The sequence below is a fragment of the Rhipicephalus sanguineus genome, chromosome 3 (assembly GCF_013339695.2).
Source record: "Rhipicephalus sanguineus isolate Rsan-2018 chromosome 3, BIME_Rsan_1.4, whole genome shotgun sequence".
Lineage (NCBI taxonomy): Eukaryota > Metazoa > Arthropoda > Arachnida > Ixodida > Ixodidae > Rhipicephalus > Rhipicephalus sanguineus.
This window is the reverse complement of record NC_051178.1, coordinates 122,130,849-122,158,702: the sequence shown is the minus strand read 5'-3', so window position 1 is coordinate 122,158,702 and position 27,854 is coordinate 122,130,849. Positions and strand designations below refer to the sequence as shown.

General features: G+C 48.4%; 1 protein-coding gene across 1 annotated transcript in view; it reads left to right on the top strand.

The window, feature by feature from the left end:
- The first annotated feature begins 2,283 nt into the window (after window positions 1–2,283).
- Window positions 2,284–27,854, top strand: part of LOC119387046 (chloride channel protein 2-like) — a 95,911-nt gene continuing 70,340 nt past the window's right edge. The window contains 1 exon segment of the mRNA XM_037654346.2: window positions 2,284–2,596. Coding sequence (XP_037510274.1) covers window positions 2,522–2,596 — 75 coding nt within the window. The 5' untranslated portion in view covers window positions 2,284–2,521.

Sequence of the window (27,854 nt, the reverse complement as noted above, 5' to 3'; positions counted from 1 at the left end):
GATCTTGTTTAGCGCCCGGTAATCTACGCAGAACCGCACAGAACCGTCTTTTTTTCGAACTAGGACGACGGGAGATGACCAAGGACTAGCTGAGGGGCGTATTATCTTCCGTCGCAACATGTCGTCAACGTTTTCTTCGATGACCTTCCGTTCGGCGAGAGATACGCGGTATGGTCGACGACGAATGATGGATCTACCATCAGTCTCGATCCGGTGCGTGGTGACGCATGTCTGTCCTAATACAGGGGAATGCGAATCAAACGAAGCTTGATGCTTGGTCAGCAAGGCGATCAACTGTTGTGACTGCGAAGGGGTCAGGTCGGAGCTGATGGCAGCTTCGAGAGTGGAGATTGAAACGGAACGTCCAACAGAGTGATCTTCAGGGGTAACCGCTTGAAGAGGAACAACAGAGAGAGGCTCTGATATAGCGACGCAAGCCAACGTTATGCCCTTAGGAATCAGAATTCCTTCGGATGTCGGGTTTGTTGCGCAAACAAATGCGGAGCCATCGTCGAAACGGACCAGCCCTGATGCAAACGCGATCCCTCTGGTGAGACAGCGTGCAGATGGTTGTACGAACACGTCACCATGGTCAATGGCATCAGACGTGATGGCGACAATTCGTTGACTGCGTGGCGGTAGCTCGGTGTCTTCTGCAGCAAGAAAGCGAAGTGGTGTGTCATCTGCGTGAAGCGAATAGGTGGTATCAGTCATGTGGAGAACGCGTTGCCGGCAGCAGATGGTAGCGGACGCCGTTGACAGAAAATCCCATCCTAATATGAGCTGCTGTGCACACGAACTAAGCACTGCGAATTGTACATAATGCAGAACTCCATCAATATAGACACGAACAGTGCACATGGCGGAAGGTCGAATGGCGTCTCCTTGAGCAGCTAGCAGCGTCGGTCCATCGTAGGGAGTAGTAACTTTGCGGAGACGCGAACACAAATCACGGTGAATAACAGACAAACTTGCACCAGTGTCTATCAATGCTTCCACTTCTATGCCTTCTACCAAAACAGAGACCATATTATGGGGACGCACTGGAGGAATTTCTCTCATTTCGCTAGATGCAGCTTTTCCTCCAAAAGCTGCATAATTTAGTTTTCCGGGCGACGGTCGGCGAAGTGAGAAGCTGGTCGAAGTGGTGACGTAGAGCGACGAAGGGGTGACGGCGAGCGGCGCCTGGCAGGACGGTAGCTCGGAGCCGTCTCGGAAGTTGCAGGTGGAGAGGGAGAGCGGCCAGGATACGTAGCATAAGGACGGCGCTGGAAAGTGGACCCAGTGGAAAAGTCGTCCCGTTCGTAAGTGTCAAACCCGCGGCGTTCGTCTTGCTGACGCTTTCGACAGAAACGTGCGATGTGTCCACGATATCCGCAGTAATAGCAGGTAGGTCGCGTCGGTCGCCACGGTGGATAGTAGGGCTGGTTATGTATGCTGGGAGATATTGAAGCCACGTGGGCTGGCGTCGGCTTCGGTGGAATCGATGGAACGACGGCTGGGGTAACTGCGGCGACTTGCGCGTAATATTTTAATATCGGAAAATGAGCTGTTAGTGACATTTGAGCTGCCGATAAGCTCACCGCAAAGTGTAGATCTGAAGTGGTCGGTAGCGTTTGAACAAGAAATGTCGCTGGAGCCAACGTTTTTCACGAGTGGGATCGTCTCCATCAGGGCAGGAACTCTTTGAAGTTCATGTATAGTCACATTTTGGATAAAATGACAAGAAAGAAACTTGATTTTTCAAAAATATGCTTTCTGTTCCAAGTGCACTCCTGTCATCAAAGAACGGTGATGTAGAACTTTCCGCCTCTTGCAGCGAGCCCTTAAGGAGACAGATATCTAAGGCCCTAAGGGACGCTTCGGAGGGGCAGCGTCATGCTTTTCCCGAGATGCTGCAAGGTTACTTCGAATTTCCCGCGCAAGCGTTCATTGCACCTTCTTGAAGTGCCACTCGCGTAGAGCTTCGAGTTGCGTACCACATCCCGCACATTGTAAGAGCGTGCAGTCGTCCTTTCTGCAGTCGCGCGCTCAATCTGACAGAAATGTCAGGCACGCCTGAGCTGTTCTACGACTTTACGAGGAATTTTTCGAGCGATAGAAAGGAAAACAAATAAAAAGCAGAGTGCTTGCGCGCGCGCACCATCCGGCCAGAGACTCGCAGACGACGCCGCGAACAGAACGCGTCTCCGGATTGGCGTTGGCGGCTTCCCGGAAGTGACGACACCCGGTGCACCCGGCTTCCCGTCCCTCAGCTGACAAGCAACAGCGGGCAGCAGCAGCGCGGCGCGCGCCTCGCGCTCGGCTCTTGCATACAGTCGGTGGCCGAGCTTACGCGGAGTACGTATGTGTGCGTGCAACGTGTGTGTGGTCTCTGTGGTGAAGTTGACAGTGGTGTATCTTTTGTTGGCGGCCTGTTCCTGAGCCGCCGTGCGAGCAAGCGAGCGGCACCGATGTGACCTCCCGTCTCTACTCTCTTTTTATTTTCGTGGAGGACCCGATACCGACGAAGGTGGCGAAGATGCGAGCCGAAGACATTTTGGCCGAGGAGCAGCTCCTCAATGGCCGAAGCATGCTCGGATTTGAACACACTCTTGTAAGTATAAACCAGTTCCGAATCACCCCACGATGCGGCAGCTGTCTTGCCCGGTTCGTTCTTTTCGCTGAGAACCTCTCGGAATGGAAACCAGTCGACGGAGTTTCTTTTGACACCAGCCGCATTTTGAAAGATAGTTGATCATTTCTCGCGCGCGTCCCTGGGACGGCTGATGTTTGTAATGTGCCGTTATCAGGTTTTCGAAAATAAGATAAGAGAAGCCTCGATTACGCAAGCGTGCGTCTTGTGGCGATGTTGGCGGTGTCCTGCGATGTACCGGCGATTCTTGTTGAAAGTGCGGTGGGGCCGGTTCGGAGCTAGCCACCCCCGCACGCTGGCTTCCAACGCACGTGCTAGAACGAATTTGACGACGGTGCCGATTATGAAAGATAGATCTTTTTTATTCAGCGGCACGGATCGCCGAATTGTCGTCGATCAGCTGTCTCGCCGACCTTACTCAAGCATTGAGTGTCGACCAAGGAGGCGACGCTCGGCTAACCGCGATCGGCGCAGGAAATAGCTCTAGGCGGATTGTACGAGCACATTAAACTGGCGCCACCGCCTCTATGTGACAACCGGTCATTACAGAAACATTTTGTGCTAGTATGGGTCACAATTGGATTAGTATTGTTAAGGCACGTGATGACGATGATGATGATTCCACATTACTGCTGGCTCGTATCATTCGTGGACGGCACGTGCTCTTTGTTTTCGCTTTCATTTTCTTCTAGACGCTCGAGGTGCGAAATATTTGGCGGTAGAAAAACGCACCAGCCTGACTGTCGAGCGTTTTCTTTCTTTTTTTTCGTCATTTATGGTGGCGTTCGCTTCGCCGCAGAAAGCTTAAGGACAGGTCCTGTTTTTACTGGGATGTTTGTGCTTTTCGTGCCTGAAAAAAAAAAAAAAAAAGAAACGAAAACTTTGCAATAAGAAATACAGTTCTGACAGTACCAGTAGAGTGCAGCAATCGTTAAACAAACTATAACAAGAAAATCTTCGCAATGTTAGCTGCAGTGGACATCAGAAAAAAAACCGTGTCATTGCTTTCATTAATGCAGATATTGCTATGCGCAGAGGAAGTCAGTGTGGGAGTGGCGCGCGATTTCTTCTGTAAATACTAAAAAGTAATTGATTTAATTGTCTAAGAAAATAATACATAGAGTGTTCATAAGTTCTGCCGTTTGTAGGATGAACTTGGAGGGGCGTAGGAAACTTATTCGTGGAAGACAGCAGTTTGATTGCAGCACGCATATTATCCGTAGACGTAGTCACGCTATTGGTGGTGTTATGGAACTTGGGGGAAATGTTCACCTCACACCTGTTGAGGCACCTTTTTTCTTTTTTCGCTTTACGCCCGTTTATGACGTTTTGCCCGTTTGCCGATGCTTTTGTAGCGCAACTGCTTTGTTTATCCATAGTACACGATTCGGGCAGCTATACCGTGTAATAGAAGCCGCTGTCACGGATAGTAGTCTGCCGACTGCGTAGAAATGCCCGCCGAGGCAGCTGTGTGACACATGTGGGTTTATTTTGCAAGTTGCTGCAGTCGCCCCTGACAGGGCTGATTTCTGCAGTTGCGGTGGGTCTTTCAAAATACCTCTCCGCCTTTCATATTTTGCTCTCTCTCCTTATATCTGGCTCCGTCAAAATATATATTCTTTAATTTCTTCATTTCACCCCTTTTACAGTAAAGTGAGAGGCCACAGGATTTACTCATAAAAATGTGACAGGCCAATCGAAACCTAATGTATCAGGGGATTAAACCACAATAGCTAAGTAAAAAGACAGAAGGGTACAAAGGATATAGAATAAGAACGTGGACGAAAAAAAAAAATATATATATATATATATATATATATATATATATATATATATATATATATATATATAATAGAGAGATTTTGAATAGAGTACGCAAAGCTTTGCGTTAGCGTTTGTCACAACTGCGCATGCGTCGTACGCTATCCTCTTGGGTACCCACGTGAAGTGACGAAAATATACGTACCCAACGAACGTTATCTTTGCGTACCCTATTCTAAAACTGCCTAATAAAAAAAAAATACTGCACATTATATTGCAGACCAGCTAGTCAAAAATAGGCTGACAGTGTTTGTTGTTTGTTTAATCAATGTGGTCACAGATTAATCTTTGAAACAACGCAAGCAACACAAGGGCGAAGGAAGACCAAACGGGACGGGCGCTGACTCGAAACTAAGAAGTTTATTAAAAAGCACTCGTACTTTTAAACACGATCATGTCACGTGCGCGGAAACCGTTATGTATCACCAAGGGGAAAAACCCAAGCTTGCGCATGATTCAACCGCATGGACATCAACACCATGTGCGCAATATAGCCTGATCGCCATGTGATTCCTGAAGAAAATTCAGCTCGCTCTCTGACTGACACTGACGGCTGGCTAATGCCATGCGTAAATTTTTTTTCGTTAACAATGCGATACGCTCCAACAATTTCCCTTATGAGTTATGGGTTATCTAATATTTCGGGGTCATCGGTGAAAATGAGAGTTAGTGTTCAACCTTGTTGCTTTCAGTTGTACGCTGGCCTTCTGAAAATGAATAAGACGCGCAGATATAAAACGACGAGGGACGAGTCGGAGTGGAACAACGGCATGGGTTGCGACTGTGTATCTTGTGGTAAATGCGTTAGCCCTCTCATATTTCTTTCTTTATAAATATCTATTCGCAAATACTTGCAACCAAGAAATCATCCAGAGCTCCAGTAGGCAAGACTCTTCTGCGTTCCATACTGACAAGTGAAAGGGCCTGCGCGGAAAAAACACGAACTATACACAAAAAGACAAAGCTGCGTCATTGTGTCTGTCCGCTGCAATTTGTTGCACGATCCTTGAAGGTCCTTGAAGAAGCGAGTTTTCAAGTCCTCAGATAAATCCTCATCTGCGCAGAGCGCACTGGCACGGCCAGCTTGTGTGCGGAATGGCAACGACCAACTTACGTCTCCGAGCTCTGACGGGGAGTCCTTGCAGCAGGATGTAACTTGGATGTTCTATCGGTTAGCGCACTCCATAACACGACACTCCTTCATGAAGTGCCCATCGGAATTCGCTGAAAGAGCTAGACTTCGGAAATGAAAGGATGTGTTTACGGGACCCAGAGAAGCGGAATTTACTCGGTATGAAATATTGCAGGTAGTAAGCAGATCTTTGCAGCGAGTGATCGGCACCCTTGAACATTGCCCTATAAGGCGTCCATGACCATAATAGCAACCTGTCAGGAACACTGTAAAGAGTTTGGAAGTTATTCCGGCCTCCAGGTGTTGGCTTCAGTTCAATTAGTGCATGTGCACATTGGTTTACGCTATCATCGTTCCTCTTCTTGCTTTCAGGGTCACTTGTATTGTCAAGGGTCTCCCGCTGAAAAGACGGTATAATATCGTAGCTCGAACTTTTCCTTGCACGTCGTGCAGTCGTCTTCACGTCTGTCCCTCTCCCGTTATTTCGACGTCCCTTCGCCAGTTCTTCCACGCGAGCTTTTTCCTTGAACCCCGGCCGCGATTCTTCGTGCGGGTTCCAGTCTCTATCAGTCATCGCACGAGCGCGCGCTGATTGTCTCAACGGATATCAATAGAGCGCGTCATCGCGCCCGTGGGCTGTCAGCAATTTCGGAGCAACAATCGTTGTCCCCGTTTCCAGCCGGAGATCTTCTTGGCCTCGACAGGCCCGTAGCCATATCGTTCCGTCCGCATTTGCGTCACCTTTCATAGCGATAATGATACCATAAAAAATATAAAAGAACAAGATGGGGTGGGGGGTTAAAGGAACTCTAAAGAGAAAAATAAAGCTTAACTTGTCGTATTAGTAAAATACCCTTGTACAATATTGAAAGAACTCATTAACTCATTCTTACCATGAGAGCATGCACGAGAGATGAAAAGCATACGGACAGACAAACAAAACACAAACGACGCATTTTATTAGAGACGGTACTTTGATATTCAAGAAATACGAGCAGGTATTTGGAATTAGAGACGTCACACTGTCTTTGCGGCTGTAAGGTTTTGCCGGACGCAAAATTCAGTTTCATTCAGTAAGTTTAGCTTCAGCGAAATTCAGCAATCTTAACTTCGACTTTCTGTTTCGGTAATCAACCTTTTGCCGCTAAGTGAACCAATTTGGAATTTTAAAAGAATGCTCTATGAATATAAACTCTCTCCAGCATTGTTCGAGTGAGTGGTCAATGAATAAATGAGGGCATGGCTGCCTCCGGCCTCGGCCGGTCACTTCAGTGTCTACAAAATCACTATAATCTTAGAAATCATCCCGAGGTGGAGGAAGTCGTCGAGTCTATATATACATGCACGACAATGACAGGGCGCGAACGACATGTTTGTTTCTACTCTAAAGTGAACATATGCTATGCGGTATACATATAATGTCTGTACAGTTGTAGCGCCGTGCCGACCGACCCGCAATTTAAGATATGTACGCAGTTGCAGCTGTACTTAGGTCCGTGGCTTATTTTGACTTGATATTTCAACATTTCTACGTTATATATGGCGCAAATATTAAGTATGCCTTTGGCAAAAATGTAACTGCTGTCATTATATTATATTATATTATATTATATTATATTATATTATATTATATTATATTATATTATATTATATTATATTATATTATATTATATTATATTATATTATATATTATATTATAGTGCTCTTGTAGCTTCGCGATGACGTAATAAGTGTACACGCAAATATTTCTCGCATGTTTCGATGGGCATTTTTTTTTTTTTAGATGTTTATCTTTACTTGCGTGGGTGAGGAAGTGTTGGATCGTCAATGTTCTCGGCAATGAACGCTTCTTCAGCCGCGCATACGTGCTCCACAAGCGGCCGGCGTTTGACATTTCCATCCTCGCTGATAAAAGGAACGAAAGAGAGAGAGAGAAGAAAGAGCAAGCACAGGAGGGAGGAGAGAATCGAGTAAGACGAGATAGCGAGAGAGGATCGAGCCTCACACGAAGGCGAGCGGAGAAGACGATACGCTCCACTTGCACGGCCTGCGTGCTTCGTCGGCCCCCGTTTTCAACGAGCTCTTTCGGCACGGCTTCTCGCCATCCGTGTCTGTGTGCTTTACATATCGCGCTGATGTCTGCTTTTAAGCCTACTAGAGCTTCACGTTCGAGCGCATGCAGGCAGGGGCGGTTGGCAGGGGTGGGGGCAAATTTCGCCTGCTCTCTTCGCCCCACATCCCATGGCTTGTCGTGGGTGCCCCTCCCCTCAGTAACAAAAATTCTCGCGCCGCTCCCGCAAACAGGGATTCCTTCTTTCTTTTACTGTGGCTCAGTAACTGTCTTCTCGAGTTTGAGGTAGCGGGTTCGACGCCCAGCCGCCGGCCTGCTTTATGAACGGCAATGCATTCACGGGCTGACGAGTTATACCCTCGACCGAGGCCGGGAACTTGCTCCCGTTCTAAAAACGAATGAACATGATTGCCGCACGCGATTGGTCGAGGGTCGCGCTTCCGTCACGTAAGCACGACCCGTGTCATGCTGAATGCGTCGGGTCGTGCCTTCAGGCTTCCTGCAAGTGCCGCTGACGTCACTTGCTTGCAACGGGCAACGGAAAAGAATGATGAGATTATGAATAAACAGAAGATTCGTTTCGTGGCTTGCTTGAGCTTGAGTGATGGAAGAATCGCAGGACGTACGACATGCATGCTTGCACGCGGTTGCACTTTAATGAACTTGCAGAGCGTGGAAACGTTTGACGATGGCTTAAGGGCATCGTTAATATTTGCTGCAAGGAAACATTGCACCGGTCGCTATATGCTCTGTGCAATCTTGCGCTGTCGTCGGGATAAAAAGCTTGAGTGCACGATATACGTGTATACTGTGGAATGCGTAATTCAGCACCGAAACGATTTCTTTCGCCCCATTTTATTCCTTTCTTATCGTCCACACTTCACGGCCGGGGAGTGGCTGCGATAACGAGTATGCGCCGAGTGCTTCTTGGGCCGTTGACGGAGCACGACAAAGAATATAGCCTAGGAATATAATCGTCGAAATGGTCCATTCCATGTTCCCACTGCCATTCATACAGGTTTCTGTTGCACGGCAAACGAATTCCGGTGTGAAGTCGCTGCTCGCAACGCTCCTACACTCTAAGAAAAAGAATAGAAGAAAAAATAGAAGAAAGAGTCTTTTTACTCTCTCTTGGAGAGTTGTGCACCTGACGAATCCGCAAAAGAGAGTTGCGTTGTCTCTTTAAAGAGAGTTATGCATGTGAGAGTTGCATAACGTAGTTGACAAAAAAGACTCAAAGGACTTTTTCTTAAAAGCGTAGAGTGCAACGTGGTTCAACACTGGCGTATAGCCAGGGGACGGGGGGTTTAAACACCCCCGGGATTTTCCCGTTTTGTATGTTTATACATATATGCCCACCACATAGAAACACGCACGAACATACATAAAATGTGGTTGAGCACCCTCCACCTCCCCCCCCCCCCCCCCAAAAAAAAAAAAAAAGAAAAAATCTGGCGGCAGCTCTGTGGGCTGTAGGTCAACACCTCGAAAGGCATATACCGAACATTCGCGAATACGAACTGAACGCTCGGCGGTTCGTTTCCACATGGCTGAGCGGGACAAGAATCCGTGGAGACGAAAGCGTGTTTTTCCGCTGCAATTTCGGGATCCGTGTGCGTACGTACTCGAGCAAGAAAAGCGCTGGTTTCTCGAACTTTATTGTTCTTCTCTTTCGGAGTCGGTCGCTACCCGTACGGCGCGCATGCACCCGTCGCGTGTTTCCTTTGTCGGCAACAAATATTGGTTTGTCGTTCGAGTAACGAGGACCGTCAACTGCCGTCGCTTTCGGTTCGCTGGCACGTCGCCATGCTGTCTGTGAGCGTCGCATACCGCCGCTCCGTCGCCTGGCTTCCCTTTTGTCTTGCTGACAGCCCGACGCGTCGAGCTGCGCCGTCATGCAAATGAAAGCGCGGTTCCTCGCCTCTCGAAGGCGCGCAGAGCCGAAAAAACAAACGATAAAAATAATTTTGCTCCAATGTCTTCAGAGGAACTTATGTACTTGTTCTAATGGTTCGTAAATGCAGGCCCCGGACAAATTTCATAATGTAGAGTATAATAGGGTAATGAAGGTACTGAGAAGCTAATGACACACACTCTTCGCGAACGATGTAATCTTTGTGAGATCGGCGCCTCTTGCTTGTTCGCGAAGGTCTGACGTTTTCTTTTTCGCTTGGACTTACGTCTCCGTTTGTTTGCGGCTGTAATGTTGATTATTTCTTTACAAACTGGCACCAATCAACCGCGGGGGACAGGTTGCGAACCTGGTCGTGCTTAAGGCGAAAATAACGTTGAGAATACGAAAGAAACTGGTGGTATGTTAATGTAATGTTTGATACGGTAGTCAATTTGCTCAATGGTATAGTCAGCCTTGCAAAAAGAGGCAATAAAAAGGTGGGCCTATATATAATGCAGCGTTAATTGTTCTGAAGCAACAGGACCTCGTGCAGCTGTAGTTGTTGCCGACACTTAACCACGAGGCCATGGTTATATTTACCTACTAGTTATTATCCCTTTCATATATTAAGCCTTCCTGGGTGTGTCTGCTGTCTTCTGCCCCACTTGTTCTTCAGCAAGGGCGGTAGAGAGAAAAAAAAAGTGCGTAAGATCGAACATGAAGAGCTACGCGTAGATTGACACGTTGTAAATTAATTTACTGAAAAGCAGGCGCGACGTAGCTTGTCGACGCTGAGGAGCTGTTATGTATCACTTTGTCAAGCAGGCGTGGATCGGGACAGGCGTGACGGACAAGTGTGTAGGCGTGGCTACTTAGCCTTATATGCCGTCACCCGAGGAACGACAGGCTGCGCCGAGTAATCGTCCGAAGACAATTTAATGCGAGACTCGCGAGAAGAGATGTCGTTTTAACGTCCTTTCTATACTTAGCGTGCCTATATAAGCTGTGTCCTTAGTAGTTCGCATAATTTATTGTACGGTCTAATGGTATCGTCTTGTGCGGAAAACGGCGGTGAACGAAAAATTAATCGCGAGACGTACAACGATGGGCGACAGTTTAGTGATATTTGTTCAGTGATTAAGTTGAACTTAGAAGAAGCTAGAACTTCGCTTGATTTGACTTGCTACTGAGCCCAAGAAACGTCTCTCACGTTTAAGTTCACTCGAGGCAGGCCAAATGCGCCTATACTATATATAATGTCTTAAAGAGAAAAAAGAAAGAGCAAAAGCCTTGATGTCGTTTCATTTACTACTTGACAGTTTACCGATTACTGGGCAGCTCGTTCAGGTGACGTTCAATGACCTCGCTGTACACACATATACAAGTTTAATGGTCTGTCCGCATGCTGGTGCATCTGATGCTCGGCTGTCCTTTTCTCCTTGCCTCTTAAGCCGTCCATGTATTTGTCCTCCCTCCCACATTCCTATGTCCAAATTGGGAATAAAAATTGATTGGTTGATTGAGCGATAGATTTACTGATCACTCCAGTGATGTAGTACTGCATCTGCAACGTTTAAACGAGGTCTAACGCGCTCGTATGGAGTTTACTTGATCGCAATCGCACTTCGATATGGAGGCCATTTAATTATCATGAGCAGTACGGCTACACAGCCCGTGGCTTTGGCTGAACCCTTTATCTTCTCCCGTTATAACCGGAAACGCATTATAGCCGGAAACGCGGACAAACAAACAGTGATACACTTAACACATCCGCACCAGTGTTGTGCGTGTCACTGTTTGTTTGCCGTGTTATAAATTTTGCGTTGCTGTTCTCAAGATCTCGTTTTAACGTTGCACGATGTAGGCTAGCGCACGGAAACGGAGAAAGTGGACACTATATATATAATGTATGATAGCGCTCTGTTAGTATTTTCAATTCGTGCCCGCCGCGATGGTCTAGTGGTTATGGTGCTGGACTGCTGACCCGAAGGTCGCGGGATCGAATCCCGACCGCGGCGGCCGCACTTCGATGGAGGCAATATTGCTAGAGGCCCGTGTGCTTGGATTTAGGTGCACATTGAAGAACCCCAGGTGGTCGAAATTTTCGAAGCCCTCCACTACGGCGTCTCTCATAACCATGTCGTGGTTTTGGGACGTAAAGCCCCAACAATTGTTATTTTCAATTCGTATTTCTTAAGAGATACGTAAGGGTAGTCGCGAGAAGCGCGATACGCACATGCGCTGCTGCATTTGTGTATACAGTCACGAGTTGAACCTCTGCACGTATGGTAACGACGACGGCATGCGCGCTCCAAGCACTGGCACTGCGGCGGTCTGTACATACCGACTCGATGGTGGCGTCACGACAATTGAAAACGACAGTAGCGAGTTTGCGCGTGCGCGGCGTATAGCGTGGGCTGCTCCGATGTCTGCGCAATTTCGCTGGTGTCTCCTTGGAACAGGTTTTCTTGCTTTCCTCGCCGCAGCACGGCTTCGCTTTCCCCCACCTTCCTGCCGTTTCCTCGGCTGGCCGGCCGTAACGGCTGCATCGGATGCTTTGAGTGACCGAATACATTTGACGAGCGAACGATGGGAGAGCCGCTCAACCGCCGCCGTTGCGCCTTCGCATTTATGCGCGCGCTGTAATGCTCGCAGCATTGCATCCGTGCTGTGCAGCCAGGGGTTCTCTCGTTCCGGCGATGGAAATCGAGGGCGCCCGCCGGCCTTTCGCGAGGATGATCGGCGCCTCTCTTCCGTTTCTGCTGTGTGTGTTCCAAGGAGGTTAAAAAAAAAAATTGCTGGAGTGGCGATTATTTCGCAAGAGTGAAGCCGTACCCACCACAAGATGGAGGCTGCGCCCGCCATCTTAGTAGGAGCACGATAAACCATCGGCGTTTGGCGAAGGACAGCGAGCGTTCTCCTCGCACGCCAGACGAGTCTAATATGACAACTTTTACGGGTCACATACTGCTCCAAGTGTGTCTTTGTGTTACTAGTTTTCGTAAAAAAACCTCAAAGTCATGGCAGATTTTATTGGCGCTCTCAACTTTTACGGGTCACATACTGCTCCAAGTGTGTCTTTGTGTTACTAGTTTTCGTAAAAAAACCTCAAAGTCATGGCAGATTTTATTGGCGCTCAATCGCCAATACTCCTCTCGACGGGTTACTTTTGTCGGCAACAACGATCTTTTATTTTATAATTAACGTAGTATTTACACTAACCGATCAAAGCCAGTTGATCTCCAAGTAGGCACCACTAAAAAAGAGCATGTTTGCGAGCTCTTTGGTGGGCAAAAGCTGGCTTCACTTTCGCTGGCAAGGCGTTGCGAGAACTTCCACTCCAGAATTTTTTTCAAACCTCCTTGGTGTGTTCACGCGGTGTACATTATGACGTAGAAGGGGTATATATCGTTAAGAATGCGGCCGACGGTAGTGAGTGGAGGCCAAGGACCGTCATTCCGGAAAGAAGAGAGAGAGAGAGAGGAGCACGGAAGGAAATGCTTGCCTGATTCTTTTTTTACTCGTCATGACGTATGTATGGTCCGGCGGCACACTTCTCGTTAAGGAGGGATGTCCCGGATTTGTCACGCTGTCTATTCATAGTTCGAGTTTTGATGATCGCGTGACGCGCCTGGGTGATCTAGTGGTTATGGTGCTCGACTGCTGACGCGAAGGTCGCAAGTTCGTATCCCGGCCGTGGCGGCCGCATTTCGATGAAGGCGATTTGGTAGAGGCCCTCGTATTTGGTGGCGATTTAGCGCGTTAAGGAACACCAGATGTGGAAGTGAATCCGGAGTCCTCCACTAAGGCGTGTCTCATAATCATATCGTTGTTTTGGCACGTAAAACCACATATATTATTGTTGTTTTATATCTTCTATTGTCACTCCATCCTTCTCAAAGCTGAGGTACAGCGCGCGCCAAAAAAAAAAAAAAAATTGGGGGACGCTTAAGCTTCGCCTTTAAGAGTTGAACGCGATAGCGATTTCCTGCCCCTAGTGCGCACTTCGACCAGTTCGAGTGTTTAACAGAATGCGCGCACTAAGGTGTGTGCCTTATGTAATGGGTAGCATGCTTTAAACCAGGAGCAATTATGCGCGAGAAACGTTTTCGAAGTTGCGATGCACCCACTACGTTGTCCTAATGGAATACGCGCAGTAATGTGTGTGCCTTTTGTAATGGGTGGCTGTCTTTAAACCACCAAGTCGTTATGATATTGGCATGGTGTGACGACCGATGGAAATGTACGCTTGTACCACGCCATATAACTGCGATATTACATCTCGTACTGTGACACCTGTTACAGGACGCGTATTTTTGGGAAGCATGAAAGTTACTTTCAGTGCAGCTCCAAGCGGAGGCGTGGCTGTGTGGTAGAACGCCTGCTTGCCACGCAGACGGCCTGGGTTCGATTCTCACTCGGACCCAACATTTTTATTATTTATTTTATTTGCAGCTTTTTCGATTTTTCGGTCACGGACAAGATGATGATTTTTCGCTCACAACCAACGTCGCCGACGCCGACGCCGACGGCGGAATTTCTGCAATACGAGCTCTTTAACGCTATCGCGTTAATAGTTACGGTGTGCAAAGAAAGAGGTATACGTATATTTGCAGCACCTTTGGTCGCGCTGTTGTTGGCGCGCACATGGGAGCGTAAACGGCGAAAAATTTTCCCGCAGGCTTCGCGCCAAAGGATTATCCCGTGTTAACTATATACATATATATATAACACACACAACTCTCTTAACTCACATTCGTGTCTCGCGGAACACAGATCACGTGATCGTGCAGGTCAGTAAGTTCACTGTGGCGCCAGACGACCGATGCCGCCAGTCAAATGACGTGTGTATATAATTTCCACGTTAAAAAATGCGTTCCGCCGTGTTTTGCGTATTGCTACCAATAGTAGTACTCGTGCACGTGTACGCAATTGTGCGCATTATAATGGAGCGTGCGTGCACGCGAATTGCGGTTGGTTGCGCCACGACGTCACCGCACGATCCGCGAGCGAAACACGATCGCGCTAGCGCTCTCTCCGCCGCCGCCGCCTCCTCGGCCGTCGTTGTGCATAGAAGCAGGAGCTCGCATTCCCAGCCAGCGTCGTATGTGCAACGCGTTATCGTCTCGTGATGTCTCGCGCAGAAGCTTACGCTTACCTCTGTATGCTTGTGTACTCTATACACCGACCGTTCGCCTTCGGAGTTCGACGAAGCGCTGAACTCCCAAGTCTTTCTCCTCCTTTCGTGTTTTTTTTTTTTTTGTCCCGCGTAAATTAAAGCAATTGTCGTTAAAAACATGCGCCATCTGTGGCGCGTGCGAAACATATATGCATGTAAAGAAAAAAAAAGAAAAAAGAAGAGAAGGTTGATAAGAGGGGCTCTTCGATCGTCTATTAAGTTTTCTGCATGACACCGTTTGCTATAGCGATCGTTGATTTAGATCATTGCATTATATGCTTGCCTGTAGTAATATCTGTGACCGACATATACAGATGCCAATATTTGCATCCCAAATATCAATGAATAATGCTTACCTCGTTTAGTTATTTAGTTAAAGGGCCCCTAACCACCCGGAGGTCTAAATTTAATTGTAATGTTTCAGTTGAGTCTTATACCAACACGTAGCCGCGAGAATTTTTAGAAAAAGCGCCGTAATAGCGGAGTTACACGCTTTTGATGATCCAAAAGAGGCCCTCGCTCGTTTCGCTCTTTCCTTCGCTATGCTCCGTTGGTCGGCTCGTCTCTCCTCCTGACCGAGTGCTCCTCCTCACCGTGCGAGGAGGAAGAGCGGCGAGCGCGCGTGCCTGCGAGCAGACCAACAGGTTCTTTTCGTGGATGGCATGGCCAGACGCGAATGCTGACGTCACGGCCAACGCTGGGGATTAACGAAAGGCCCGGAGAGGAGAAGACATTGTTTCTTGGAATTTGTGGCGCACCCGCGGCTCGTAGCTCTCGTGACGGCATTCTGAACTCGATACGCGCTTTACTTGAAATCTTACAAAAGTTATCGGAGGTGGTTTAGGGGCCCCTTAACAAACAGCTAGCATATATTTATAAGCCATAGCAGATGTGGTAACATATACCATATCCAGGTTACACGCACTTCTGAGGAAAAAGAAACGCTTCATCTTTTACATAGGCTAAACGGAAAGCCGTGGCAAAGTTCTTATCATACAGTACATATACCTCGAGTCCCGCATGCATTCATCAGACAGGGTCGGCAGTGCCTCTTTATTTGCTGTAAAAAAAAAAAGTGACGTGGTAGCCGCCCGCTGAAGCTGTTCATGTGCTTCGATTGCATTGCGGCCGCTCCTTTTATTCAGTCAATCGAGGAACGAACCACCGACACTATAATAAGGTTAATTTTATGTAACGTCTGTTTTCATTCGGTATTCTTTTAACTGGCCCGTCTTCCTCTCGAGAAACCCCCTTTTGACCATTGCCAGGATCGGTCACTCAGCGGCGCGGTTGCACTGTGGCATACGATATTGATATAATCTGATGGAAAGAACCTTTACGAAAATACTGACCTTGAATCGATACCTATTTCGATTCAGGTCACGTCATTTCGCTTCGTTCTGTCAAGGCCCTCTCCTTTGCACCGTTTTTCGCGTGCGCGCTCGTCGGAAATCTGCATAGCCGCATAGTGTTGGCTAAGCGCGGCGCATCACCGTAAAAGCCGCGTGTTTGTGCTGGACGAGGGCATCGCGCAAGACTTCGGTGCTGCTGTTATTCGAGAAGCTCGTATAACCCCTGCGGGTTGCCTCTCCCCGTAATCGTATATCGCGAGGCGATCTTTGCCGAGGAAAGGGCGAAGGCCTGGCATGCGACTGCGTACCACGTATCGCTCCAGCAGCTTCCTTTGTTTCTCGCCTTGCAGGCGTGCACGGTTGCGACAGTGCGCGAAACACATCGCGACCGCGACGGAACGCGACCGGTCGCATACGTGTGTATACAGTACATGTACTGCGGGCTGTGTAGCGGTATCTTCCAAGATTCCTATTTCAGAACGTCTCTGTTTGAGGCGAAAATGCAGGTGTGATTGATTGATTGATTGATTGATTGATTGATTGATTGATTGATTGATTGATTGATTGATCGACTGCTCTATTGATTGACTGACTGACTGACTGACTGACTGACTGACTGACTCGATAAATCTATCGACCAAGATTCGGGAATCCTGCGGCACCCCGCGAATCGGATTGCTGGGAACGTGTACCACTGCCAACGTCCTTCGTCCTGCACACGTCTTGCGGTGAAGCCACGTAAGAAAGAAGAATCGTCGCTGCCATTCAGTGATGAGAACTGGCTGCGTGCTCCAGAAAAAAGGGAGAGTCGTTCGCCCCTTGTGCGCCACTGATCCCTCCGTGACGATGCTGTTCAGTCGATGTCGCGCGAAGAGGAATCAGCGCGGTGAACAAAGGAGGAGCAGCCTTTTGATTCTCTGTCCTGCTTCGGCTGACGCGTCCCGTAGCTTTGCGTGGAGCTTTGAAGTTGGAGCCTGATTTATTTGGCTCAGGTCGGCTCTTGGGAAGGCGTGAAACGACAGGGTGATAATACACAAACAATAATTACATCTGGGGTTTTACGTGCCAAAACCAGGATATGATTATGAGGCACGCCGTAGTGGAGGGCTCCGGAAATTTCGACCATCTGTTGGCCTTTCACTGACAACGCAGAGTACGCGGGCCTCCAGCATTTCGCCTCCATCGAAATGCGACCGCCGCGGCCGGGATCGTAACCGCGACCTTCTAGTCAGGAGCCGAACACCGTAACCTCTGGTCCACCGAGGTGGACAGTAATACACAGACAGTGCGTTACTAATGTAGAAGATCAGTCTGTCGTTTGTCCTACACGACTTTGCTCTGCAGAGCTTGGCTTTGTTCTGTTTTCTGGTTTTGTATATATATATATATATATATATATATATATATATATATATATATATATATATATATATATATATATATATATATACGTGTGTGTGTGTGTCACAAAATCAAAATCGCGCCGTTTTGCTTTGGTTCAAGTCGTATCTCGTTCTCTCACCCTTCCACCACCCTCATTTCGTCCCTGCACCCCCTCCGTCCTGCAACATAGCCAATCTGAACTACCTGTGCTTAGCCTCCCTTTCTCTATGCATTGCCTGTTTGACTTATAACACATAAACAACAAAGAAAGAAAGAAAGAAAGAAAGAAAACGGTCGCAAGTCACACACTGTGCTCCTGAGAACAAACACGTCGTGCCCACGGGGCCTGTTGTAAATTCTGTTCATTACACTTTGTCGACGGAAACTCGTCAGAAAGTCACACGAGAAAGCCTTAGTAACAAGGAAACAACTGACTATATTCAGTCTTTCGGTCGCATCTGCCCCCGTTTCGAGCCGCCTGCCCTCCGTCCGAGTTGGGGAGAGGGCTTCCTCCTCGCTTGCGGTTTTCGTTTTTCGGACCCCACTTCCCTCCAGGGCTTCTTCAGATGTTTCTGCTGAGGACGGTCCTGCTCCTTTTCTTTACTTTCGTATTTTCTACAGGGCCGTTATCTCTCGTTCCGCAGGTTAAAGAAACGAAACCCGCACTGATTCTTTGAGCGTATCATGTTATATTTATAAATTCATAACGACGGTTGTTACTTGTGTTTTTGGTTATAGTTGGACGGTTGTTACTTGGACGGTTGTTACTTGTGTTCTTTGTTATATATTCTTGGTCGTGGTTATAGTGTCGAAATGAATGGCGAATAAACGGTGCTTAGCAGTCCTCTGTTGTGTTATACACGTATGCTTTCGCATTTGTTATATTCTCCGCTTGTTCACAAAGCTTTGACACATCGTCTCCCTTTACGAGCCGACCGTTCGCGTAACAATAGCCCTGAGCTCGTGGGAAGAACGAAAGTAATAAAGACGTATTCGGCATCACGACGACGTTCATTGTTGTGCTATGTCCTTGAATGTTCGGTTGTTCTTGCACATAACGGGCAACAGAAATGTGTGTAAACGAGTGCGATCACGTTGTAATTGGCGAGTTTTGTTTTTATTTTGCTTTGTCGGCACTGGCGTCAGTGACAGTCGCGTTCGAGGGTAGTGTTTTACAGTTTAGTTTGAGAAGTAGGGGGCTGCTTGCGATTTTCGCAAACTATCGGCGCGGAATGGGAGTAAGCCAGACACAAAGCAGGCTCATTCGATTCCCCGGCCCTAGCGCTTACGTTTCGATCTAATTTAAGTCGTCCGGAGACCGTTCTGGCGTCTCCGTCCGTGTGCCCGTTCTTTGCCAAAATGATTGCCAGCACTGCTTTTTAGATGCGAAGCATCTTATGGCGGAGTTCAATCCGGTGGTGGTGGTGTGCGGCGTGACAACCCTTACAGCGCACGCGCACACCCTCTCCACACACCCCCTCCCCAATCCTTCTCTCCCTCTCTTCACTCCCCCTCTCCACTTCCCCTCTGAAACGCGGGCTCGACATGCCGAAACGCTGCTTCGCATCGCCTCATGGTCCCCTTTAGCGGGAGATGGTGTAATTTTTCCTGTTTCCATTTGCACGTCTGACCGTCAGACGAGCCTCGGCCAATCCATTGAGGCTCCGTCTCGTCCTCTCGTGACGTTTCGTTCTGTTCTGTCACAGAACGCGTACAAAAATAACTCCCCAAGACTTCTTTAATGTGCACTGACATTGCACAGTACAAAGACCCCCCAGCATTTCGCCTCCATCGAAATGCGACCGCCACGGCCGGGATCGAATCCCCGCTTCTTTCGGGTCAGCAGCTGAGCACAGTAACCACTGCGCCACCTCGGCGGCTGAGTCAATTCGGCAATGCGAAATGAAAACTGATTGCATTAGTACATAGTTTACCGCATCTGCAATAAGCATAATTTACAGTAGTAACAGCTAGAAGAATGCGGAGAATATGACACGTAATTACGCATCATACGTTGCATTTGCGAACTGTGGGCTTTGTTGACTATTCGGTCGCCAGATCTCGTGATAATTCATTCCGAAGTCATAAAACTCATGTCGTCATGCCAACCGTACACGCAACGGCTCACGGTGCACGCCCACCTTTAGAAAGATGAGTCCTGCACAACGAAGCTCTTTGAAGGTCTCGAGCACTTCGTTTTAAAAGGCGTTTGACATGTATGAGAACTCGAAATATTGTTGCCCGCCATGGTATATGTAATAGGAGGTGGACATATAAGGTGCGGCGCTGCTATATAGGCTCGAGGACGTGGGTTCGATTCCTGTCCACGGCGGCTGCATTTCGATGGGGCCGAAACGCAAGAACATTTGTATACTAATAGATTTAGGTGTACGTTGAAGAACCCCGGTCGTCGAAATCAATCCGGTTTTGGCACTTAATAACAAAGAGATTTCACTAATATGCCTGTGCAATGTGTTCATATTACTCCGTTGTTATCCGCGCGCATTCGTCCGAATGCGGTTTAATGCGCGCGCGATTGCCCCGGGCGGTGTGGTGGGTAAGCAATTGGCGTCCGCGTACCGACCAAACTTGTGTGGCGACGCTTGCCATTCACCGGCCACTCCTCGAGCAAGACCGCCCATTTTTTTTCCTCGTTCGTCTTTGTCCGATGCTTTTGAGTCGGCAGCGCGATGCTTCTTTTTGATTGCGATTGCCTGGCGATGGGGGCCCGTTCGCATGCGCGCTCCGCGTCTGCTGCTGCGTGGCCTTGATTTAAAAAAAAAAAAAAAAGCTTGGCTTTTCCTCTTTGTCTCGGCGAAAGCGCGGCTTGCGCCTTCTTGTTGTGATGAAGCTTGCAAATGCGGCATAAACTGTACTCATACATTTACCCGTAAGGATTTGCGTGTCTCTCAGGACATTTGTTTTCCCCTGACATCATCATCACTCAGCGGGCGATAACAAACAACATTTAGAAAGACACCGAAGAGCGACACTAGATCAATATTCATTGATAAGGGATTACTTTGAAACTGTCTGTAATTTTTTTTTTCGTTTGCGGGAGGAACATTTGTTATTCGATGAGACTATAAAAGCCGAGGTTTTCCTTCTTGAAATTTGCATCCTAATCTCTTGGCTGCTTGCATCAGTCTTACGTCACAGCTTTCGAAGTATTTAAGGGTATCTTGGCTCGTTCTTGTGGAAACAACTTTCTTATATAGTGTACGATATTGGCTCCCTGGTTTGGAAACATCGTGAGGTGGTTGTCGAACGGGCAGAAAAGACAGGAACACGTGAAAACCACGAAATTCTCAAAACTGGCTAGGTCGAATAAAGGTTGTTTTTTTTTTTTCTCCCGGATGTGTGTGATTTTTCTTCTTGGTGTTGGTCGCGGACTTCTAGATGAAATGGAAATACGTCATCGCCTGAAGTGGCAGCATTCAAATGACCCACTTTAACCGGTAGGCGCGTCTGACCCGTTTGTCCCTCTCAAAGAAGGAAATGAACGTTCCAAACTTTCGATCGCCCGGTAGCAACGTGCGGGCGTCACCCCGGTGGTTTTTCTTGAGATTGGTTCTCGATACGCTTCTCACCGCATTTTCTGCAATAAACTGTTTTGGTTCAGATGTCAACTTTTTTTTGTATTCTGATAATCTAATGCAGCTCTCGTTGATCGACAGAAGCACTGTCCTAGTCGATGCACATTGTAATTCTTGCTTATGGAAAGCGCAGTGGTTATTTGTTTTCATGTGCTGCTTTTTATCGACCGAACACGGTGTGCAGTTCGCGCAAACGTTGCAATCACCGTGCCAAGTAGGATGAGCTAAATAAAATGCAATAGGGCTATACATCCCGGCTTTAGCCAGACCTGGCAGCAAATGGCCACTCACCGCACGTGTTCCCCTGCTTTCCGCTGTGCTAACTCTATCTTTAAGCTTCCTTATCGCTACAGCTGCGATCCTCATGCACCCCCGAAAGAATTATCTCTTAGCATTCATCCTGTTATTCTATACTACGCCGTGACAAAGACGAGCGCCCTTGTCAAAACATTAACTCCGTCGATATTCTTTGTTAGACAACGATTTCCAATCGCTCCACCGTGTCACTGGCCACCGGTTTTACGCATCGAATGACTTGTTCTACTCCCCATTTTCCTTCTTACAATCTGATCCACCTGTAATCGGTAACCAGTCCCGTGCCTCGTTGCGCAACTTCGACAGGACCGATACGCTTGTGTGGTGTTAGCGTTTGCAGTATGCTCGTGTTGCTGTCTACTGGCGTTGAGTGGTACGCATAGGATTTGGTGTGAGAAGCTCGCTGCGTCGCGAAACATCGCTAACTCAGTTCAGTTTGCTCACTTTTGCCTCGGTGACTACAACTTGTAAGTACGCAACTTATAAAGTACACCCCGCTTCATGCCGAAGCGGAGTGCGTACTTACAACTGATTGGCCAATGCGAAGTGTACTGTCATAACATCCTTCTAAGCGAATGGGTAGAATGAGACCAAGGAGGCGTGCTGTAACCAACTTTTTTTAAACCTCCTTGGCTGTAACCAAACGCCAAGTTCAACGGTGCGCGATATCAAGTTTGGCTCAGGAGAGTTTCTTTTGTTGCCCTACTTGACACAGGCGGACGAAGGTCGCAACAAAAGCAGGGTAGACTCAGCATTTGCTGATTTCTTGTTGAGTACGTGCGCTCTGTTTTGGTGGTGGAATATACTAATGCAGGAGCTCGGTCGGTATACTCTATATAGCACGTCGCGAAGGACCGTCTTGCGCGGGCGATCACGACGGCCAACGGGCGGAGCATTATCTGCTTTCTTCTCGAAAAAGGCTTCTCTGCAGCTTCGTCGAGTGGTACGCGCACGTCTCTTCAGCCCCGTTTCCTGCGGCCCGTCTCAGAAGAGGCCTGCTTTCTTATCTGCGTGCTGTGCGACTACAAACCTATTTGTTTGCACTCGCTCGTCTTGCCTGCCTGCCTGCTCGTGCATAGATAAACGCCGCGTTCTTTCTTCTTTTCCGGTGCTCCTCTTTACCGCGAGTGTTGATCGTGGCGCCACAACAAAAACAACTGCTTGAGGAAGACTCTTCAGCGCTTGCGTGGCCTCGCACGCGGCTGCGTCTCTAGTTGCGATGGTATGCGGCGTCGTTCACGAAGTTCCTAAGAGGCGTCTCGTTGTTGCTGGTCGTCGCCAACACGGCCTTACTCGCCGTCTGTTCGAGCTAGAAACAGATGGCTATAACTTGCGCTCCTGAGCTCGAGGTCGCAGCTGCAATACCTGACCCGGCGGCCGGATTGTTATCGAGGGGGCCGAATTCTTTCACACGGCGTTCAAGATGAAAAGCAACCCTTATGTGAACCCTTAGACATAGGCGTGCGTAGGTTTCTCTATTAGGCGAGAGGGGGGGGCGAAATCTCACCGCAGCGCCACCCCCCTCCTTACTCTTGGTCGAGTCCGAAAGAAGAGAAGCTTTGCAATGGATGCAAAAAAGTCACAGTTTCGCCGCAAGGGCGAAGCAATGAATGCGATAGCAAGAAAAGCGGCCCGTGATGGAAGCGCTGCTACAGTGCATAAATATCTGCCCCCCGGCAGCAACTGTACTGCGGACAACTTTTCTTGGCAATGAAGTGAAGGCTACAGAGCCATAATACACGTATCCTATCGCTAATGAATGTAGTCCCACAACTGCGTCCGTATTTTCTGCGTGAGATATATAAAATACTCCTTCATTTTCTACATGTAGCTTTTTGAAACGGAACGCAGCGCTCACAAGCGAGACATATGTACTTCTTTTACTTCATACGTTGTCACTTTGCGTTTTGCGTGCGTGAAAAAGTCGCGCCTTTTACCCGTACCTTAGACGCTAAGCAGCGTTTGCGTCGAAATGCAACGCTAGCCATCACTTTCCACGGCGTTACGAGACGCGCGCCAAACCGGACTACCTCGCGTAGACGACATGTGCAGGCGCTTCGCCCCGTAGCTTTCCCTTCAAAGTTCATTGCCAAGAAAAGTTGTCCGCGAGTATACCGCGCGAGCAGACAGCGGAAGGGCAAGGTTCTGCCTGCGCAAATATTCGAAGAAGCGAGCGAGCTGGCCGACTACTATTAAATGCGCCCGTTTAGGTAGCCTTCATGTGGCACGGAGGCACGGAGGCGCGCACATGAAGGCTCCCTACGCCCGTTGCGCTCCTCGCGCCATCTCGCTGGTAATGAAGAAACGCTTATAAGCGCCTGGCGTCTCTGAGTCCTGCCAGCGGTAAAGAGTGTGTATATAACGCTCGCCGTTAGCTACCTGCAGGATCTGCTCTTTGTGGCGTAATGGCTAGCGCCAGGCGCTGCGGAGTGAGGGTTGCTGGTTCCATTCCGCGCTTCGGAAGCATTTTTCTGAATTATTTTTATTTGGCACTTTTATATATATATACATACTTATACATATACGGTGCATGACGGCGGCGACGGGGACGGCAAAAACCAGCCGAGACTGTCCATATAATTGCTATCGCAATAAAGTGAAAATTAAGCAATGTCGTGTCTTTCACAACGGCCTGCATTTGGTCACCGGCTTCGGTGTTAAAGGTGGGAAGTATAGAACGCAACATCAGTGGCCCTCGGTCGCTATTATCGCCAAAATCCTGCGTGGCCGTAACCCTGTAGATAAAAAAAGGAAAAAAAATCACAGCATATCCACGGGGTGAATGATGATGAGTCGGGCGAAGCTCCGGAGAGAATCATCGCTAAACCGTGAAACTCTTCCGTGAAATTCGCCCAGTACATCATATAAAGAGTGTGAAACACCGCGGTGAGGTTATTATCGAACCAAAGTCGATCACACGTCGCAACTGTGGCCAAACGAATGAGCGAGAAATTCCCGCTCGAACCGCGCGTCGGCTCCTTGAATGTGAGACCGCTGGCGCCGCTTCCCGCGCACGAGCACCATCAAGGTCTGCCAGGCGCCGCGCTCTCTTCGCCGCCGCTTCTCGGGCTCGCCTTTCGGGGTCCGCTGCTCGGAGTGCACGTTGCGCCGCGGCGTCATTGGCGCGCACCGTCGCGGGATCCGCGAGGCGCCACGCTCGCTTCGCCGCCGCTTCTCGGGCTCGCACCGCGGGATCCTGGCGACGAGCACGAGCCGCCGCGGCCCTCCGCGCCCGCCGCTCCGCTTCGTCCATGCCCCACCAACGATCTGACACGTACGGCGACGATCCAGGAGACTGAGAGAGTCACTCGTTCCCCGCGCACCCAGGCACAGCCCGCGCAGCAGCCGATCAGAGAGGATGGATGGATGGATGCTATGAGCGTCCCCTTTGTAACGGGGCGGTGACATGTCTGCCACCAGGCTCGAAAAAAAAAAAAAAACTTCCTTGTTTCATGTTGGCCTAATACCTTATCTACATTGATTAAATCTATGTTATTATACCAAAAAATACAAATTCACGGTCTATCTCTCTGCCTCTTAAGGCAGAATGACCTTATTATTCCCCCATTATTTATTTTTGTTCTTTATCTCTACTTTTCTGCCACCAATACTCTAACCGTCTCTTACTTATTTCTATCGCGGACATGTTCAGCTTTCCATTGTTGTCCCTAAAACCCAAGGCTTCATGTAGACTCGTGCCCACACGTATACCTGGGTGAATATCGCCACATTCACTCAGTACATGTTCCATCGTTTCCTTAGTTCCCCCGCAGCATGTACATTGTTCTTCTTCGTTACTGAATCTCGCTTTATAACTACGCGTTCTAAGGCAGCCCGACCTTGCTTCAAACAGTAAAGCGCTTCCCCTTGAATTATCATAAAACCTTTCCCTCCTTATTTCCTTTTTTCCCTTTCGGTAGTTACTCAGAGCCGGCTTCTTTTCCATCGCTGCCATCCAATAAGTCCTCTCCGCCTCTCTGACCTTCCGCTTAATGCTCCTTGTTGCCATATCGCCCGCACTGCTAGCCGTATATTTACTGGTGAGCCTCCTAGTTCTTTTTCTCCACTGCGTGTCAACACTTTTTCTATACAAATACCTGAAAACCTTCTCTGCCCATCTACTCTTCTTCATTTTCCTCAGCCTCTCTTCGAATCTCATTTTGCTCTGAGCTTCCCGCACTTCAAAGCCTGTCCATCCCATATCACCCTTTACAGCCTCATTTGTCGTCTTCCCGTGAGCGCCCAACGCGAGGCGGCCCACCGTCCTTTGATTTACATCCATTCCTGATTGTACCTCTGACTTCATGCACACCACTGAGTTCCCAAATGTAAGCCCCGGGACCATCACACCCTTCCACAGCCCTCGAAGCACCTCGTACCTATTGTACCCCCATAAAGCTCTGTGCTTCATAATTGCAGCATTCCTCTTTCCCTTTGCTACCGATGCTTTCTCTTGTACCTCCATATATCTATCCCCCTCATTTACCCATACTCCGAGGTACTTGTACTCGCTTACCCTCGGTATTTTTTGGCCCTGTATAAAGACCGCATGGTCTTCGTGATCATTGAATACCATCAATCCACATTTTGTTGCACTAAATTCTAGTCCTAGAGCCTCACATTCCCTTCCGCATATATCTGCCAGTCGCTGTATATCATCTTGACTGTCCGCAAATAAGACAATATCATCAGCATAAAATAGACCTGGAAGCTTCTGCTCAACCATCGTGCCGACCTGTTTGTGTGACAAATTAAATCCAATGTTGCTACCTTCTAGCGCTTTTTCCATCCTCACCATGTACAGCATGAATAACAGCGGGGACAAAGGACATCCCTGTCTCAGCCCCTTGCTAATTTCAACGCTGTCCTTGCTACTTATTCCTTCCCATTCTATACAAAACTGTATTTTCTCGGTATATTTCCCTCAAAAGCTGTATACAGTCGTCACCTATGCCCACTTCTTCCAGTATATCCCACAAAATTTCCTGATTAACGTTGTCATACGCCCCGGTAATATCTAGATAAGCTACGTATAAGGGCCTGTTTTCTATTTTCGATATTTCGGCAGGGTAGCGGCACTTCCACCGCCATCTAGTGGTGATTCACACAAGCGATACGCCGCTTTGATTACTGCTGCGCTCGCTTGGCGGCAGCCTCTCGAGCTCGCACCTCGGGATCCTGCCGGCGAGCACGAGACGCAGCGGCCTTCCGCACCCGGCGCTCCTCGTCGTCCATGGTCCGCCAAGCAGCACGATCCGGCAAGCGCACTCCTCCACGTACGGCGACGATCAAGGAGAATGAGAGATAACGGGCGCAGCAGCCAATCTGAGAGCAGCGGCACCTATAACGCCATCTAGCGTGCAGGGTGCCGCTGCTTCTTTTTTCTTTCTTTTCTTTTCTTTTTTTTTTCCTTTTTTCTTTTTTCTTCTCTTTCTCTTTTTCTTTTTTTTTTGCACACATATTGCACACATCTCTATGGGACAGCGCCATCTATTATATCGTCACCCAACTGCAGTTTGCATGCATCTCTATGGGACAGCGCCATATATTGAATGATTACTGCTGCGGCGGGGGAACGCCGGATGGAGCGACGACCGACCAGGTGATGCTATAAGGAGCTTCGCCCCTAAAAGACGGGACCGATTCGACAGAGCAAAGATATGGGGCAGTCTTGACCCCGCCCCCATCTGTGCGCACGGCTATGCCCAGATGCGTTTTCGTTTTCTTGTACGCAACTGGTCAAAATGTGCCAGTTTTCCCAATTACGGCATTACTATATACTTATAATCAGATTGTAGTGACGCTCAGGAAAAATAAACTTCTACAACGCGTAGCGAAAAAAACACCTTTTAAGTATAGCGCGCCGCTGTGCCAGACTTTCCCTCTTTCCCGCGTCCATTGTGACTGCCCTCGGTTTACCTTCTTTTCTACTTTTTTTTTTCTGATTTATTGGCATTCACAAAGTTATTTTCACGATGTATAATATATAATACGTGTGAATTCGTTCTTTTCAAACGGAAAAGTGACGTCGTCGTCATTGTTATCAGCTCCTCCGCCTCCTCTTACTCCATTGCGTTTTCTGCCTGCCGAATACGCGTTGATCTAAGGGTGTTATATAACGTGTATAGTCGGCACTGTTTGTCCTCCCAAACAGCTGCGGCTACGGCAGTTACGATCGCGTTGCACCTCGCCGACGTTAGTGACGTCATTTTCTTTCGGCGGCTAGACATGAATCATCCCTTGCGCCTTGTTTTGCGCTTCCTGTTCTCGTTCGTTGCTCCCAATTGCCACGCTCTATAGACATAGCCGTTAAGGTCACATGCATGCGTGTTTAGTTGAGTCATCCTCCCATCCAAACCTCTACCTGCGCTGATAATTAGCTAGAACACGCGCCGTGCTAGGGGGGTAAAGTTCCGTTCTAAAAATGGATAAAAAAAAATAAACAGCTCTGCGAGTTGACAAGGTCTCGTCCGTCT